Source organism: Mastigoproctus giganteus, chromosome 11 (genome assembly GCF_048544385.1).
Source record: "Mastigoproctus giganteus isolate SK-2022 chromosome 11, ASM4854438v1, whole genome shotgun sequence".
NCBI lineage: Eukaryota > Metazoa > Arthropoda > Arachnida > Uropygi > Thelyphonidae > Mastigoproctus > Mastigoproctus giganteus.
In genome coordinates, this window is record NC_143585.1 from 26,752,787 (window position 1) to 26,768,490 (window position 15,704).

Genomic DNA, 15,704 nt, shown 5'->3' on the forward strand with positions numbered 1-15,704 from the left:
ATAATATTTACTTCAAACAAAAAAGAAAAAAAAAAAAAAAAAAAAAAAAAAGGAATTGCACTGAGTTTATTCTTAACTCATTTGTCATATTTTCAATTTAATTGCATAAGCCTATCTGATGTTTGCTTTCATCATTGACTTTTGCTTAATTGTGTATAAAAACCAGGTTTGGATATTTTTAAAATGGTTTACATGCAATTTCTTTGGTGTTTATATCACTGAATTTATTTTGATTGCAATTTTAACATATTTATAAAGTTAATATATTTTAGCATAATTTAATACTGTTTTGCTAAAACTGTATTAAGTTCCTAGTTTTTTAACTGGCATGTTTTTTAATAACAAATGATTAATTTTTTCCTACTTCAACCATAAGAATTTTTATATTTGCCCTTGTATTGTTATCCATATTATCCCTTAAGACTGTACCTCCTTTATGAGAAAGCTCAGTACAAATCTATTAATACTACATTCCAATGTGTTCTTTTTCATTTGTTGTTTTCAGGTAAAAATATTTTTGAAAATTAACTTCTCCTCCATATCCAATTTCTAATATTCCTTTATTCTTCATTATATCCATAGTTGACAATATTTAGCAAAAATTATATTAGAATATATAAATATTGATATGTAAAATCCCATAGCTTTAAAAACTCTATCCATTTTACCATAGTGAATATTTAGCAAAATGCAGTAAGGTTTTATTTCTGTTTCAGAAAATTGGACTACATCAGTAGTAGCCTAATTCATGTATATTTTTCAACTCAGAAAAATCATTTATGATTATGGACACAGTTAAAAAAAAATTAATAGTTTAATTTCCAAGTTGTTGACTGACACCAACCTACTTTCTAAATGTCTCTTATTTGCTTTATAACCTAAAAGAAATTCAGTATGTGAAATCTTACTGAGCATTAAGAGTCACACATGGTATTTTATTGTAATTGAAATATAAGTTGCATGTATTTTTTTTAACCTCCTGATTAATAAACATCATGCAGGAAATTGCAATTATAGAAAAATGCATGCTTTTCAAAATTAATTTTATTACAAATTGTTTTCGTGAATTACAAAAATTATTTTAATTAAACTTGAAAATAATTTTGCTTGCAGTATAATTAAATCTCAGTAATTTTATTTTTGTATTGGATCTTCTTTCCAGTCTTAATCTGCAACATTAGAATAATTATAAAGAATTGAATCAAAACAAACACCTTGGTCAACAGGACTAAATATGAGGTTTAGCGAGCAGCTACAAGCAATAGAACCAGCGTTAAATATGATTAAATATTTAGTGAATGTTATAAAATAAGTTATTTAGTTATTTGATACTTATAGGATAAGTAACAGGAATTAATGCAGGGAAAACTAAATATAATAAACCGAGGACAAATTAGATGGAAATCCAAATGAGGAAACTGGGACTCATAGACCTCACTGAGAATAATGCAAGATTGATTAGTGATCCACAAAACTCATTAATCAGTTTTGCTTTATTCTTCACTGTTGCAAGGTAAAATTATACCTGTCGCATTTTTAATGTTTTAATAGTTTCACTAAAGCATTTATATCTCTCAGGAATTATGGCTTCCATAAAGTCTTATTCTAGATGTGCCATTTTTTTTCGTTGAAATTCTTATTACTAATAATGAGTAATAACAATTACATTTAATAAGTTTATTATGAAGTACACTAAAACCCAAGTTAAAAACAGCATGTATGACACTTTAAAATTCACTAAAGGAAGAGACAACCCTTATGTCAAACCTTTATATTGAACTCATTTTGAGCACACCATCAAGCAAAAGAGGTACCACTTAATTAAGTACTTGCCAGTGCTTAACTTTACTCATTCCAAACTAAAATATTGTTTATAATGCTCCAAGAATCAGACTGCCACATTATATAATCCATCTTTTGAAGTTTCATAATGCAATAGGTTTGGCTGAAATAAGTAAAGGATAGAACTGGAAAGTGCTTGAGAATAATCAAGCAGAGCTTCTTTCTCTAAACTCTTCTTAAGATGAAGTGTAGCACAACTGAAGTCAATCGCCCATTAACAGAACTCATACATTTAATTATTGTAAAGTGCCATAAAACTATTTCATACTTAAACTCTTATTATAAAGAACTGCATCATATAATCCATCCCATTAGAAGTTATTTAAGCTGCTTTAATGCAGTAGCAGAACAGAAAGCAGTTAACTGTGTTCTGTTCTATTGTGAAATTTGTAAAAATAGAAAATTTGAATCATATAAGAATAGTTTTCTTTAAAAGATTTCTTTTAAGTACCATTTTGTTTTCATGGTCATCACATTTATTTTGAAAAAAAACTTGTTTCACATTCTTCACTTTTCAGTCACTGAAAAATTCCTTTCATATGCCTTCAGTTTTAGTTCCAATTTATAGCAAACCCAGTTTTCAAAAAGTAATTTAGCAGTACTTTGAAGTTTGAGTTTTAATGATTCATTGTACCGTAACCTTTTCCTCGATCAGTTATTTCCTGCTTTTAATTTAGAAGTACTCAATAATAGAACTTCATTGGAACTTGTATATTTCCTTTTATTTTTAAGTTTAGAAATTAAAAAAAAAAAAAAAAAAAAATTGTAAAATGCTGTGTAAAAACCTTAACCTTATTTACACATAAGTATTGAAATTAACAGTAGTTATTTAAACTCACTTTTAATATCATTTTCGGTATTCTTTTACTCCTACTTTAAGATTATGACAAAGTTATGGAGAAAGTGCTTAAATGTCAAAAATGCATATGTATATATGACTTGTTAGGATAACTTGAAATGCAGGTGCAAAATAATTGCATTTTTTAATGCAATAAATGCCTTTTTTGTAATTACTGGTTATGCTTTACCCATTTCATGTTTAAGTTTACAAAAAAGGATGGTTAGTCTCAAGAACTGCCACAAAGTACAGGGAAATGTACTTCATATATGGTAATTTGTGACTACTTGAACAGGAAGAGCAAGCAGTTATGTGTGCGAATAATTAAGAATACTTATTGCTGATAATCTTACGATATTCAGAATTAAGGTAATTTTAGTTTTAGGAATTTTTTGATTTCTTTTTAATTAAGACTGAACAAGTCATTTCTTAAATATGTGATGATACCTTTCTTGGAGCCTTAATCACTTGAAACCTGGATCAAAGCTTATAAAACATACTCAGTATTAGTAATAGCCATATGGTGCAAGGAAGCCTTTTTGGCTTATCAGCAAAAAAAAAAAGAAAAAGAGTAAAATTAAATAAAACAAATAAATAATAAATGAAAAGGAAATATGCGACCTATGCATTTCCCTCCTCCTGTCAGCCTCAACCACCCATATAGTTAACTTAACTTGCTGGCTAAAATAAGACTTCCTGCAATCCAATCTAAACATCTCAACCCCGTAACTTGAATTTATGGCCCCTAGTTCTAGAATCATTTATAACCATGAAAATTTCACCCTCATTCATTTTACTTTTGCCTCTCAGAACTTGAAACACCTCAATCAAGTCTCTTCTAAGGTGCCTAGTTTCCAAACTGTGCAACCCACATATTCGAAGTCTTTCTTCATATGACATGTCATATTTTACACATCACAGCTCTCTTTTGGGAATTATATGTACATCTTTCAGGCTGTAATCCAGTCTGTAAGTGATCAAGGCTCTGTAAAGGTGTTGTAATGTATTGCTGGATAACAAATTATTTATTGTGGTGTTTAGGTAATTTGTATCAGTCTTTGATTTCTGTCCAGAATCAGCATATGTTCTTTGTGATAGACACCTCTGTAAATTTATAATATCAGATTAATAATTTTGCCTGTTTGTATATTTTTATATTTCTGCTGTGATTTTATTGACAAATAGTAAAACTTGAAAACAGTTGTATGCTACTAACATGCATGTAATTTATCTTCATGATGTGCTTTGGATAATCTAGAAATTTTTATCATGAAATATGCTTCAACTTGCTGGGCCTAGGCTTCACTGAGATTTCAATAGGTCGAAGAAGAGGACATGGATGGGAGTACTTGAGCATGATAGAGGGAAAGTATTATTATTTTTTTTTTTTTTTTTATGTGGTAAAAACTTGGCTTCTGTTCATTATTTGGTTATTCTAATACTATTTTATTCTTGGAAATGCTTTTCTTAAAGGTAGTGACACATCAGTCAGTTACTGCATTAAATTCAAAATGTGAAAGTTCACTCATTCATTTTACATTGTTATAAAAGCATTTCACAAAAATATGGATCTGATCCCCCCCCCCCTTCCCTTGTGGAAGTGGTTTTGTGGTGTTTCATGGAGATTGGGAATTTACTGAGGCAAGTTCACCTTCAGCAGTAAAATCAATTCCACCAAAGATGTTTTATAAATATTTATAGATAAGAAATTCAGTAATTTATTCTTGAATGCTGAGCTTTATAAAAAATTCAAAACCAGATCATGAGCTACTTCTCTCTTGACATAAAAAAAGGAAAAATATAATATTATAAGAAATCTTACAAGTTTAAATATTTTTGAATATAGACGTGATGAAATTAAACATTACCAAAAATGACTACTCTCTATAATGACTAAATTTCTTGTGTAGCTCACATACGTTCAAATGGTTGTAACATTTACTATGAAATATTCTTTTCCTGTCTTGTTAATTTCAGAATAAGATGAAAATAGTAATTAAGAAATTATAAGTATAGAATCATTAAAAATAAACTAAATATAATTCAAAAATTCAGCAGGGATGACAAGTTAGTTAACATTAACAAATCTGATTATAAATCTTAACTGGTATTGTAGGATGATGATGACAATAATAATAACTGAAATAATGAGAGAAACTAGCATTATTCCTAGACAACTTACTCTGTGCCATCTTACAGAATTCTTTACCTGTAAGCTAATTTCTAAAGATTATAAGGAAACAAATAATATTCAGGTATACTTGTAATTAACACAGATATATATCATGATAACACAAATTAGATTTATTCTGCATGTCACTCTGCAGAAACAAGTAAAAAAACCTTTTCTGGTCCCCATTCACAGGAACTTATACAAAATGAACTGAATCTGTATATGCAGGTGAAAAAGGATCTAGGAAAGGTCCTGTATAATAAGATTCCCGTCCCCAATTGTGATATTCAGAATAAACCCGCAAAGGGAATTACTCAGTTAAAGAAAAAAATAAAGATAGTGCAGTACAAATGAAGAGCAACCATTGTTTGCTTTTTACATGTGAATGAGAAACAGGAAAAATTTATGCAATGCATGATACTTGCTTCTGTGTAATATCTGTGTTTGCTACAAATATTTCTGGCTGGAAAAAACTCATGAAGAGAAACAGCATTGTTTAAATACATGAATAAGAAGAAATAGGTTGGGTGTCAAGTCTGTTCTTATCGTTTGAAAATACTTTTCTGATTCAAAAGTCAATTGTTCAAATTGACTGAATTCTTGGGTAGTATATATTAAAAATTTCATTTATATGATAATATTAAAGATATGATATTGTGTAATAAAAATGCATTTGCCTTGTTTCATATAAAATCTGTGTCAAAGGAGATAGTTATAATGAGGACATCCATCTTCTAGGAAATGGGACAACACTATGTACAAGAACAAAATTTTACTTTCACTCAGTGTTTATTTAAACAGATAATACGGCAATGGGCTCAGGAATGTAAATTAATTATAAATCATTTATAAACAATAATAATCCTTAGGTGCATTATAGCCATAGTAACTAACATACCAGTAATATCCAAACCTATCACTAAATCTTTGACTTATGCATATCATATTCACTGAATATGAATTTAATGAAGTTAGTTCTCCTATGACATCTTTATAAGATATTTAATAATAGAAATAACAAACAGAATTTTGTGTTTTAACACTTAACACGCGTTCTGTACTAAAAAAAATCGAATCAGTTCATAATTACGTTGTGTATATAAGTTTACCTTTTCAGGATAATCTTTGATAGATTAGTGGTTTAAAACTAGAAGTATGAGGAAGGTGTAAGAGTACCATTTAAAAATATGAAAAGTAGAATTTTCTCATTTTGTTGACTATCAGGATTTAATCTTTGTAGTTAATGCAATGCCCTTATTGCTCAAATTAGAACAAACTTTGCCTTAACTACAAGTTGCTTTGGTATGGCACAACTTTTAAAACATCACCAAAGGGTTAACTGCTAATGGTATCTAAATTAAAATACTCATACCACATATGATACTGCTTTTGAATGCAAAAGGAATAAATTATTCTTGTTGCATTCAGCAACAATTTTATATGTGATATAAGAGTATTTTTAATTTAGATATCATTAACTGATTGCACACCACATTTAATTTACGCTTAATCTGCTGATTATTTAAAAAATTAAACATGCCCATTTCATGACCTTGTTGACTCTTCACCAAATAGTAGGTTATCTGTGGTGACAATTCCCTGAAAAACAGTGATAAAAGTTAAACTTTGAAATAAAAAATAAAAAATCTAATGATATTTTAGCATTCTTGTAATAATGAAGAGTAGAAGAGTTTTCTCATCTTTTTGTGTTAGTATTATTAAAGGCTAAGTGTTCTGTTTATACTCCATGACCACAGAGGTCTTGTTTAAAAGTAGTCAAAGAAATGAAAAAGAAAAATGTATTGTCACAAAATTATTAAATTAAGGTTAAATGCTTTTTTTTGCCATGTGAGCATATTGCCGAAATGACATCAAGTATTTTGTTTGCAAGAAATTACTGTTATGCACTTGTATACTTTTATACAAGGAATTTTTTTTTTATGAAACCCCAAACATGAGAGGTATTAGAACCTATAGTACTTAGTACTGTGCATGGGTTCGAGGTTGAGAAGACAAAAGAAGATATTTGCTGACATTAGACTTGAACTGCTGTAAACTATAATTGTCAGGAAATACATACGAAGGAAGGTTGCTCCAGAAAACGACAGTGGAATAAATAAACGAGGAAGATGAAAAGTTGGTTCTGTGAGTTGGAAGTTGGACAGTAAATGGGTGTTGGCTGGTGGTGGCACATGTTTGGACTGTTTTGAAAGAGCAGGAATTATAGAAGCCAATTCAGAACAGTGTCCATGGAAGTATCTGTAGAAAAGGCATGCAGCAGAAACAGAACATCTATGAGACAGAGTGGAGAGACTCTGTTAGAGATGAGTCATTAATTAACCTAATTGTCCTCTTCTGAATGGAATCTAGAAGCCTAAGAAAGATTTTGGGGGCACCGCCCCAGATGTGGGAACAATATTCCATGGTAGGGTGGATTTGCAATCTGTACAGAGTGAACAGCTGTTTGGAAGAAAAGTAATGCTGAGAGCGAAAGAGAAAACCAAGTTTTTTTGGATGCAGAGGAAGCAATATTTGTAATGTGCTTGTGCCAAGAGAGATTAGAAGTCAGGGTAATCCCCAAAAGAGATACATCATCTTGCCTAGAAATTGGAGTATCACCAAAGATAAGTATAGGAGCAGAAGAATCCTTTTTGCGAGATATAAGACAATACTGAGTTTTAGAAGGATTGAAATCAACTAAGTTGTCTTTGCCCCACTGGAGAATTACCTGGAGATCGGCATTTAAGGAATTGGTAGCAGATATTCGAGAAATTGAAGCTGATTGAGCAGGGCAAGGCTTCTCAAAATGGAAAGTGGAATGCAATGTGCTATCAACAGCAAAACTATGGATATGATTTCCGGTTAATGGAAGAAGGTCATTAATATACAAGATGAAAATAACTGAACCTTAGGGGACACCAGCATTAGTGGAGAAGTTAGAAGACAGGGAGCCGTCTACCATTACCTTCAGTGAGCAGTCAGAGTTGAACAGTAAATGGATGTTGAAGCAGATGGGGGGAAAAAAGTTCATTATTTATATGGACATATTCATTGAAAAACCAAAAACATGTTGGAACTTTCTTCTAGCTGCATTAGTTTCATTTGTTCTGTTTTGATTCTGTAGTTTTTTATTTTAATATACATACATAGTTTAGTTTATTCCTTTACTCTTGTTTTATTAATGGATCTCTACTATCGGAGAACTAATTCCCATTTTACTTAAAGGATCTAATAAATATGAATATAGTGGCTAAGGCAGTTTGTTTTATTTACTGGTTTGATTGTTCAGAAGAAGTTAAAAAATCCATAAATATAGTATTACAAATGTCAAAAGAACTGATCTCCTGTTACATTTAAAAGAAAGACTTGTATGCCTTCTTTCATTGACTCGATTATCTATTGAAACAGAGGAACAGATGTCACTCACTCAAGAATGAAAAGCCAAAAACAAAACTGGAGCTTTCTTCTTCCAGCCACATTAGCATTAATAAGTAGGTAAAAATAATAAGAGTAAAAGTAAGTAGGTAAAAATAATACCTAAAAATAATTTTTAGGTATTATTTTTGTTTTATTCCATTATGGGCTTATGATTTTTATTTTATGACATGTTATGTTTTTTTCCTATTTATCATCAGATTGTTCTTATCTTTGGGAGAATAACATGTTTTTTTATTTATTATTCAGATCTTCAAGTTCAGTAATTTTCCATTTATTGCTAAATGGCCAGAAGGGTTTAAAAATTTATCATTTAATATATGTTAAATTATTAAGGGCACAAAAAAAGAAAAATATTGTTATATTAGGGCCACTCAAGCATAACCTCATTTACCCTATGCATATTATCTTTATGAATGGCATGTGTTTTCTGGCTGGTTTGCCTGTTTTGTTGGATGAAAAACATTTCTTGTAGGAAAAACCTTGCTATCTTGCCTGAGGCTGACTACCTCAGCCAAAGGACTGGAAAAAAAAAAAAAGCTGATAATATCCTTGTATTGGTGATGGGATTCTAACCTGAACATTTCCACCTCTTTCAAATTATTAGGGGCAGCTGGAATTTTCAGTGCCACAGTCACATGCACACAGCATTTACTTGCAGCATCTTTACTTGTAGCTGCACTAACTGGACAACAGTTAGTTCATAAAAATCCCATTTCAAAAGAAATGGCTCACACAGTAGTTTTAATATTTTAAACTTCAACTTTTGCAAATATTTGAAATTCTTTTTTCTTTTTCTTTTTTTTTTGGCAATTTTATGGGTTATTTATTCGATTGACAAACTGTATGAAAATGCATCATTTTATATATACAGGGTCTCTCAAAAATATTGGTACACACGTTTAGGGGAGGTAGGTAACATCTAAAGGAATGTGAATCGCTTAGGAACCCATAACGGGAAATGTCACCGTAAGTCGGCACACGGCACTGTTCATCAGAGGTAAAATTTCTGGTTTACTCATTCAATCAGCAGTCGCCACACGAAGAGCATGCATCAATATACGAACTGTGAGCTGGCAGACATGCACCTAGTGTATGGATTAGCAGGGGACAGTGGACGAGCTGCTCTACGAATTTATGGAGAACGCTTTCCAGACAGATATGTACCGGACCACCGTTTGTTTGCATGTGTGCATCAAAATTTGTGCGATTATGGGTCATTTAGAGGTAACAGGAGTATTGCGGGCAGACCACGTTCGACGCGAACTCCCGCCACGGAAGAAAGTGTGTTGAATGCCATCCAGAATGATACTACTACCAGCAGACACTGGTAGTAGGATTATTACTCCTAAGGCACAGGCAATGTGCCATTGCCTCTGCCTTAGGAATGTCTCGCAGTGTACAGCGTGTCTGGCACGACAATTCCTTATAACCCCTTTCATCCCCAAAGGGTTCAGTTACTGCTCTCCCAAGATCATCCTGCACGTGTGGCTTTTGCGCAGTGGTTTCTCCAAGAAAGTGTTCAAGACTTGAATTTTCCAGCCTATGTTTTGTTCACGGATGAGGCTTATTTCATTCGAGAAGACTTATTCAATCAGCACAATGCTCAGGTGTGGGCTCAAGACAACCCACACAGTGTGCGGCCCCATGCGGCACAACATCGCTTCGCAATAAATGTGTGGGCAGGTATGGTCAGTGACTGCTTAGGCGGCCCATACCTGTTACCATCCCGCATGAACTCCACTAAATATCAGATCTTTCTTGAACAAGTTCTACCAGAGTTACTTATTGATGTTCCAGCAAATGTGAGACACAACATTTGGTTTAACATGATGGGGTGCCTGCCCGTTATGGAAGGTGTGTTTGTGACCATTTGAACAGGCATTTTGGGCGTCGTTGCCTGGCCCCACGCTCACCTGATTTATCGAGCCTTGATTTCTTTCTGTAGGGGACCCCTCAAATCTATCGTGTATGAATCGCCTGTGGAGACGGAAATGGATCTCATGGCGAGACTCGTCTGCACTGCTGCTATTGTCAAAGAAACTCCAGGTGTGTTTGACCGTGTCCACCAATCCATGCTGTGTCGGTGTCACGCATGCATCGCATCTCATGGTGGAACCTTCGAGCATCTGTTGTAACATTATGAAATGCATCAATCTCATACTCCATTGTTAATATTATGTCAAATAAATGTTTGCCACTAATTACTGTCTTGTGTAATTGTGCTTCTGCTACTACTTTCCTGTGATGTTTCCGGTTATGGGTTCCTATGCAATTCACATTCCTTTAGATGTTATCTACCTCCCCTAAACGTTTGTACCAATATTTTAGAGACACCCTATATATATATATATATATATATTAACTAATTGATATGAATGGAAGTCTGATAATTCAGGACTGATTTTACGCTATCAGTTTACCCAGTTGATGTAAATTCAGCACTTTACATCAGCTGGGTATAACAAATTTGGATGATAATGAGAAATTCGTTAGGTTTAATTTTTCTATGACAAAGACTAACTTAATATACCACCTAATTAAAAAAATATATTGGAAATATTGTTTTGATTTTTCTGATCATTTGATATGGTAAAATTATTTATTTTCTCTACATTAGAAATCAACTTTACAAAGAAGTTTGTGTTGTAGGAAATATGATCACTAGTACTTGTTTCAACCAATAATTTTAGGCAAACGTTTTGCTGAGTATATGTAAATCATAATTTTCCTTTATTATAATATATACCACTGCTTATATGATGACCCAGATAGAAGACATTTATTATTACCATCTCCACACTTACATTTTTCTTTTTCTATAAATTTTTAGGGTTAAAATTTATATTCCCTAAATGTGCAATAATTTCATAGTAAACCTTATAACCACTTGTCGCTGTCTATAATAAATTGGATTGTTGTAAGCATCACAGGTTGCAAAGTGATACATTACTTGAGAAATGCTCCTTTATATGCATGCTTTGGTTACCATTCTTATGATTATTTTTGATAAGCCTTTAAACTGTCCTGTTTGCTCAACCCAAATGCAGCAGCAATGTGTAATATAGTGGTAAGTTAGGCTCTGAAGAGTTTTGGGATGAACCGATTTCAAGACATTAGAATTTAATTATTCTTATTGGATTAAGCTTACTATCTTGGATGTTAGCGCCTACCCAGTAATTGATCTCGAAGGAAAAACAAAACACCTTGTGTAGAGTTTGTAACTGCAGAGTTTATCAAATAGTTAACGTGTTTCTTTACTTTAAAGTCTATTTTAGCTACAAAATAAATACCAATATAGCTTATGATAAACTGTGGTATTTTAATCTATGTGAATGCAAAAGGTTGTTTTGAGAAAATAGTGTTTTTTTTTTTTTATTTTTCTTAGAAGGGGTCAAACCATGAACAGTATTAACATTGATCAAATTATTTTTATTATTGATCATAAAAAACAAACCTCTAAGAAAAGTTGTTTCCCTTTCTAAATGCAATATTTCATTTTGTTATATGAATGATTTAAATTTTCTTCGGCATTCCAGCAAACTTCTTAAACTGTTTTTTTTTTCTTCACTTAATGCATGTACACCCAAGGGAATTTTGTTCTAATATAGGATATTTTCAATTTGCATGTTAAACCATTTTTCTTTCACATTAATGGAATGTATTTATTACTTGTATGTATAGTATGTTTTTTTTTTTTTAAACATTATTATTATTATTACTGATCTAAGTGATAATTATTGCAAAACAGTTTTGTTGACAATTTCTGTACATAGTCTGTAGATTTTGCTGTTTGCCAATTTGGAACCACCACATCTCATCAAGACTGTTGCATTAATTTAGAATTTATGTTTTTAGGAGGCATGTGCATATTTTAGTGTGTTTGCATTAGGCATTTTAGGTAAAGTGTCTATATCATAGTGAGCATAACAAATTGAGTATTTAAGCTTTAAAAAAAAAAAAAAAAAAAAGTGTTACAATAATATACTAAAAATTTATAATTGTACATTTTCATTTATTTACAGTAAAAATCATTTTGGTATTGTGTAGGCAAAATAACTATAATAATTCTTGCCCCCCCCTCCCCCAATAAATGCAAAGATTGCCAGTAGAGCTAGCTTGTACTTTATATGTATACGTATAATATAAAATTATGTATGTTGTATACATAAAAAATGTTTCAGTAATATTATTTCCTACCATATGTGGATCGGTGTTGTCTACATGAACAAAAGCAGGAAATCTAAGCTGTCACTTGTGCCTTCAGATGATGGATATTTACATCTAATTGCTGTGAAAAAAAAAAAAAAAAAATGATTAAGTTTCAGAAATTTAACTACGTTTTAGGATTCTTATGCTAGAATGGGCAATGATACAACCTATTTTTATATAATGTATGTATATTTGTGCAAGTTTTGTGCCATAAAGAGCACATTCTCTTTTTAACTGTTCACATGTTTATTTTATTCACTGAATATTATAAGACTTTATATGCAATGTATATTGCTATAATTGTTATTGTCTTTAATGATGTCATAACAATATTATGAATAATTTACAACATACTCACTGAGAAAACAATTTAAATATTTTGAGTTAAAATAAGCTTGTATTCTGGTACAGCATACAAGTTAGTTTCATAAACTATTGTAGCATTTTCATTTGCTTGTAGTGTGCATCTTTGTAATGAATATTTTTAATAGTGTAGTTGCAAAGGTATAGTTTAATATATTAGGCCTGTCAGTCCTTCTACAATAAAAATGCTATAATCTTAACATTTGAGAATATTAATAAAGTACTAGCCTAAATATTTATTATATCCACATTTCACTGTACTATACAATTTTTAATATAAAATAGTAAAATCTTCAAAAGCAATCTAGGAGAAACAAAACTCTGAACTTTATATGAAAAATTACAGTCCATATCTAGGCAAAAAGCTCTGGTTCAGTAGTTAACGTGTTTTTTTTTGTGAGCTCTACTGGTTTTCAGAGATCAGAAGGGTGGGTTTTTTTTTTTTTTTAACTACAGTACTCGTGACAACCAAGGAGCAGGACTGACAATTAAACTGCCATTCATCCTCTGTCTACCAACTGCAGACAGAGAATAGATACAGCAAACAAATAAATTTAGGTTAAAATTATACATATTTAGATTTAACTTAAGGATGAACTTGAAGTATCTTTAAAATTGCAACAGGTTCACCCCCCTGGCCCCCTTTTTTTTAGATAAAAGCAGAGACATTCCCATTTATTATCCCTCCCCTTCTTTTTTTTCACCAAAGGGCAGTTTAGCCTTTTGATTTGTTAAAATGTTTATACTATTTTAAAATTTAAATTCCTGTTTTACTTATTCAAAGAATTCGGTGCCAATCCTGTAATAAGCATCAAATTCAATAAAGGTGAATTGCTAACTTAAATTTTTTTTTTGTTTGAATAATAAAAATTATATACATTTAATTTAAATTTAATAAAATCTTTTATAAATAAAACTTAAGAACTTTTGTAAGTAATCCCAGTTATGAGGCCCTTAAACTTTTGCTGTGTCCAGACCGTAGATGAATTCTATCAGTGCTAGCTCACATTCTTTTTAGACTTAAAACACCTATACCGATGAGAGAAAGAGTGATTTCCACCAACTGATTCATAGTCTGGATGACATTCCAGATAATAGTTTACTATGGCAGTGCTGTTCAGAAAAGAGAAAAAGCTGCATGCAGTTATATCTTATTTTACTCTTATGTGCACAGAATTTTCCAGACTATGAATCATAATTCAGATATTTGGATTTAAAGGTAATATGTATTATATTGTTTTTTTGATAAGAATATTTAGTCTGTAACTTATCTGCTTAGATGGTTTCTAAACAGATAATGAGTAATATGGTCATAATAATCTAAAGTTAAATTTCTGCAAAAATTTTACTTGAAATGTCTAATTGCCACAGAAGCCTCAATTGTGATAAAGAAAAAGACAAGCCTTGTTTATTAAATATTCCCTTGCAACTATATATTATTAAGAAATCATGTTTGTGTTGGTTGGTTTGATTACACCCCGGTATTTTTTGCACACATCTTGGTGTAAAACAACATATGGTCAGCTTAGTTTTACATGTATGTATAAAGCATGTTTTGTTTTTAAGTTTCTTTGGTATGTGTGATCGCAAATTTTTGTACATTATTAAAAATTTGTATTTATTATATGTATAATCATGTGACTTTATTTCTATATTCCCACCCATTTTTTATTGTTGTCAGTAGGTAGTTCATGACCAACTGACAGGTTGTTATTTTACATGTGCATAATTTAAGCACATTGTGGTAAATGTTGTGTTAACCGTAGTCAATTTACAAGGTAAAGACCAGCATATTTACTTATCTTGTCTTGAATAAACTATCAATTTACATCTGCCAGTTTTGCAGTTTTGGTATAATAAATACAATATCATAAAACAATAGTAATTCATATAAAAATTTTGCATAATTCAGATATAAGAATTTAATATTAAATTCTTAAATCTTCTCATTTTAATGCTCTTTATTTTCCATAATATTAATTTAAATACCTCAGAAATATATACAAAGCTAGTTTGCACCATATAAGACAGCCAGACATCTTAATTTATCCAGAACATTCTATAGAATGTTTATTTTCTTACATTATCAGAGTAACTGTGGTGAATTCTTGAAAATATTTCTTTGATAAAATCAAAATAATGGATTTTGTATTCACTACTTGTTGGAATATAATGGCCCCCAGGGTGATTCACAATTTTTGGATGCACAAAGTACTCCACAAGAGCTTCACTCATTTCTAAAATAAAATAAGGGGAAAAAAAATTAATGGTTTCATTTGAGTTAGAGTTGGGAAAGAAATAAAATGTACCATTTACCTTTAATAATTAAACTTTTAATTTATATATCAAATAAAACAATGATAGAACCTTACAATTTTATAAAATTAAACCACAGGCAAAGTTTAAAAAAATTGTTACCCACAGTTTGAGAACCCTCTGGTCTAGCATATTTGAAGAAAATAAATTTCCATTTATACTTTCTGCAACTGAACTAGGACAACAGTTAAAGATCAGCTGTTCTTTTGTGGCAACATACATTACCCTAGGACTGGAGTAAGTGTTTAAATGGTAACTATTATGGAAATAAAAATATGTGCTAAACATACCATACTATATATTATGATGTTGCAATAAAGATTTTTCTAAACAAAAAAGTGACTGTCATAGGTGTAGCCAAAGGCTTCTAACCTTTTTTTTTAATTTGCAACACACAAATTCAATTTACAGCATCAGATTTTTCATTATCTTCTCACATACAGATTACAAAATTTTGAGATTTAAAGGAGGAAATAAGAAATAGTCTTGCAATCACCAGAAATGGCTTTCTGTGACTTTTTTTTT

General features: G+C 31.0%; 1 protein-coding gene across 4 annotated transcripts in view; it reads right to left on the reverse strand.

The window, feature by feature from the left end:
* Nucleotides 1–12,464: 12,464 nt before the first annotated feature.
* The window catches only part of LOC150077824 (esterase OVCA2), a 32,951-nt gene continuing 29,711 nt past the window's right edge, over nt 12,465–15,704 (reverse strand). For 2 of the 4 annotated variants that reach the window (XM_090384964.1, XM_090384963.1), the window contains exons 9-10: nt 14,946–15,100; nt 12,466–12,579 (exon numbers count right to left, since the gene is read on the reverse strand). In XM_090384964.1, the coding sequence (XP_090241090.1) occupies nt 12,532–12,579; nt 14,946–15,100 (203 nt within the window). In that variant the 3' untranslated portion in view covers nt 12,466–12,531. Of the gene's footprint in view, nt 12,580–14,840; nt 15,101–15,704 lie in introns of those variants that run through there. The other 2 variants (XM_090384965.1, XM_090384966.1) reach the window with 2 other exon arrangements.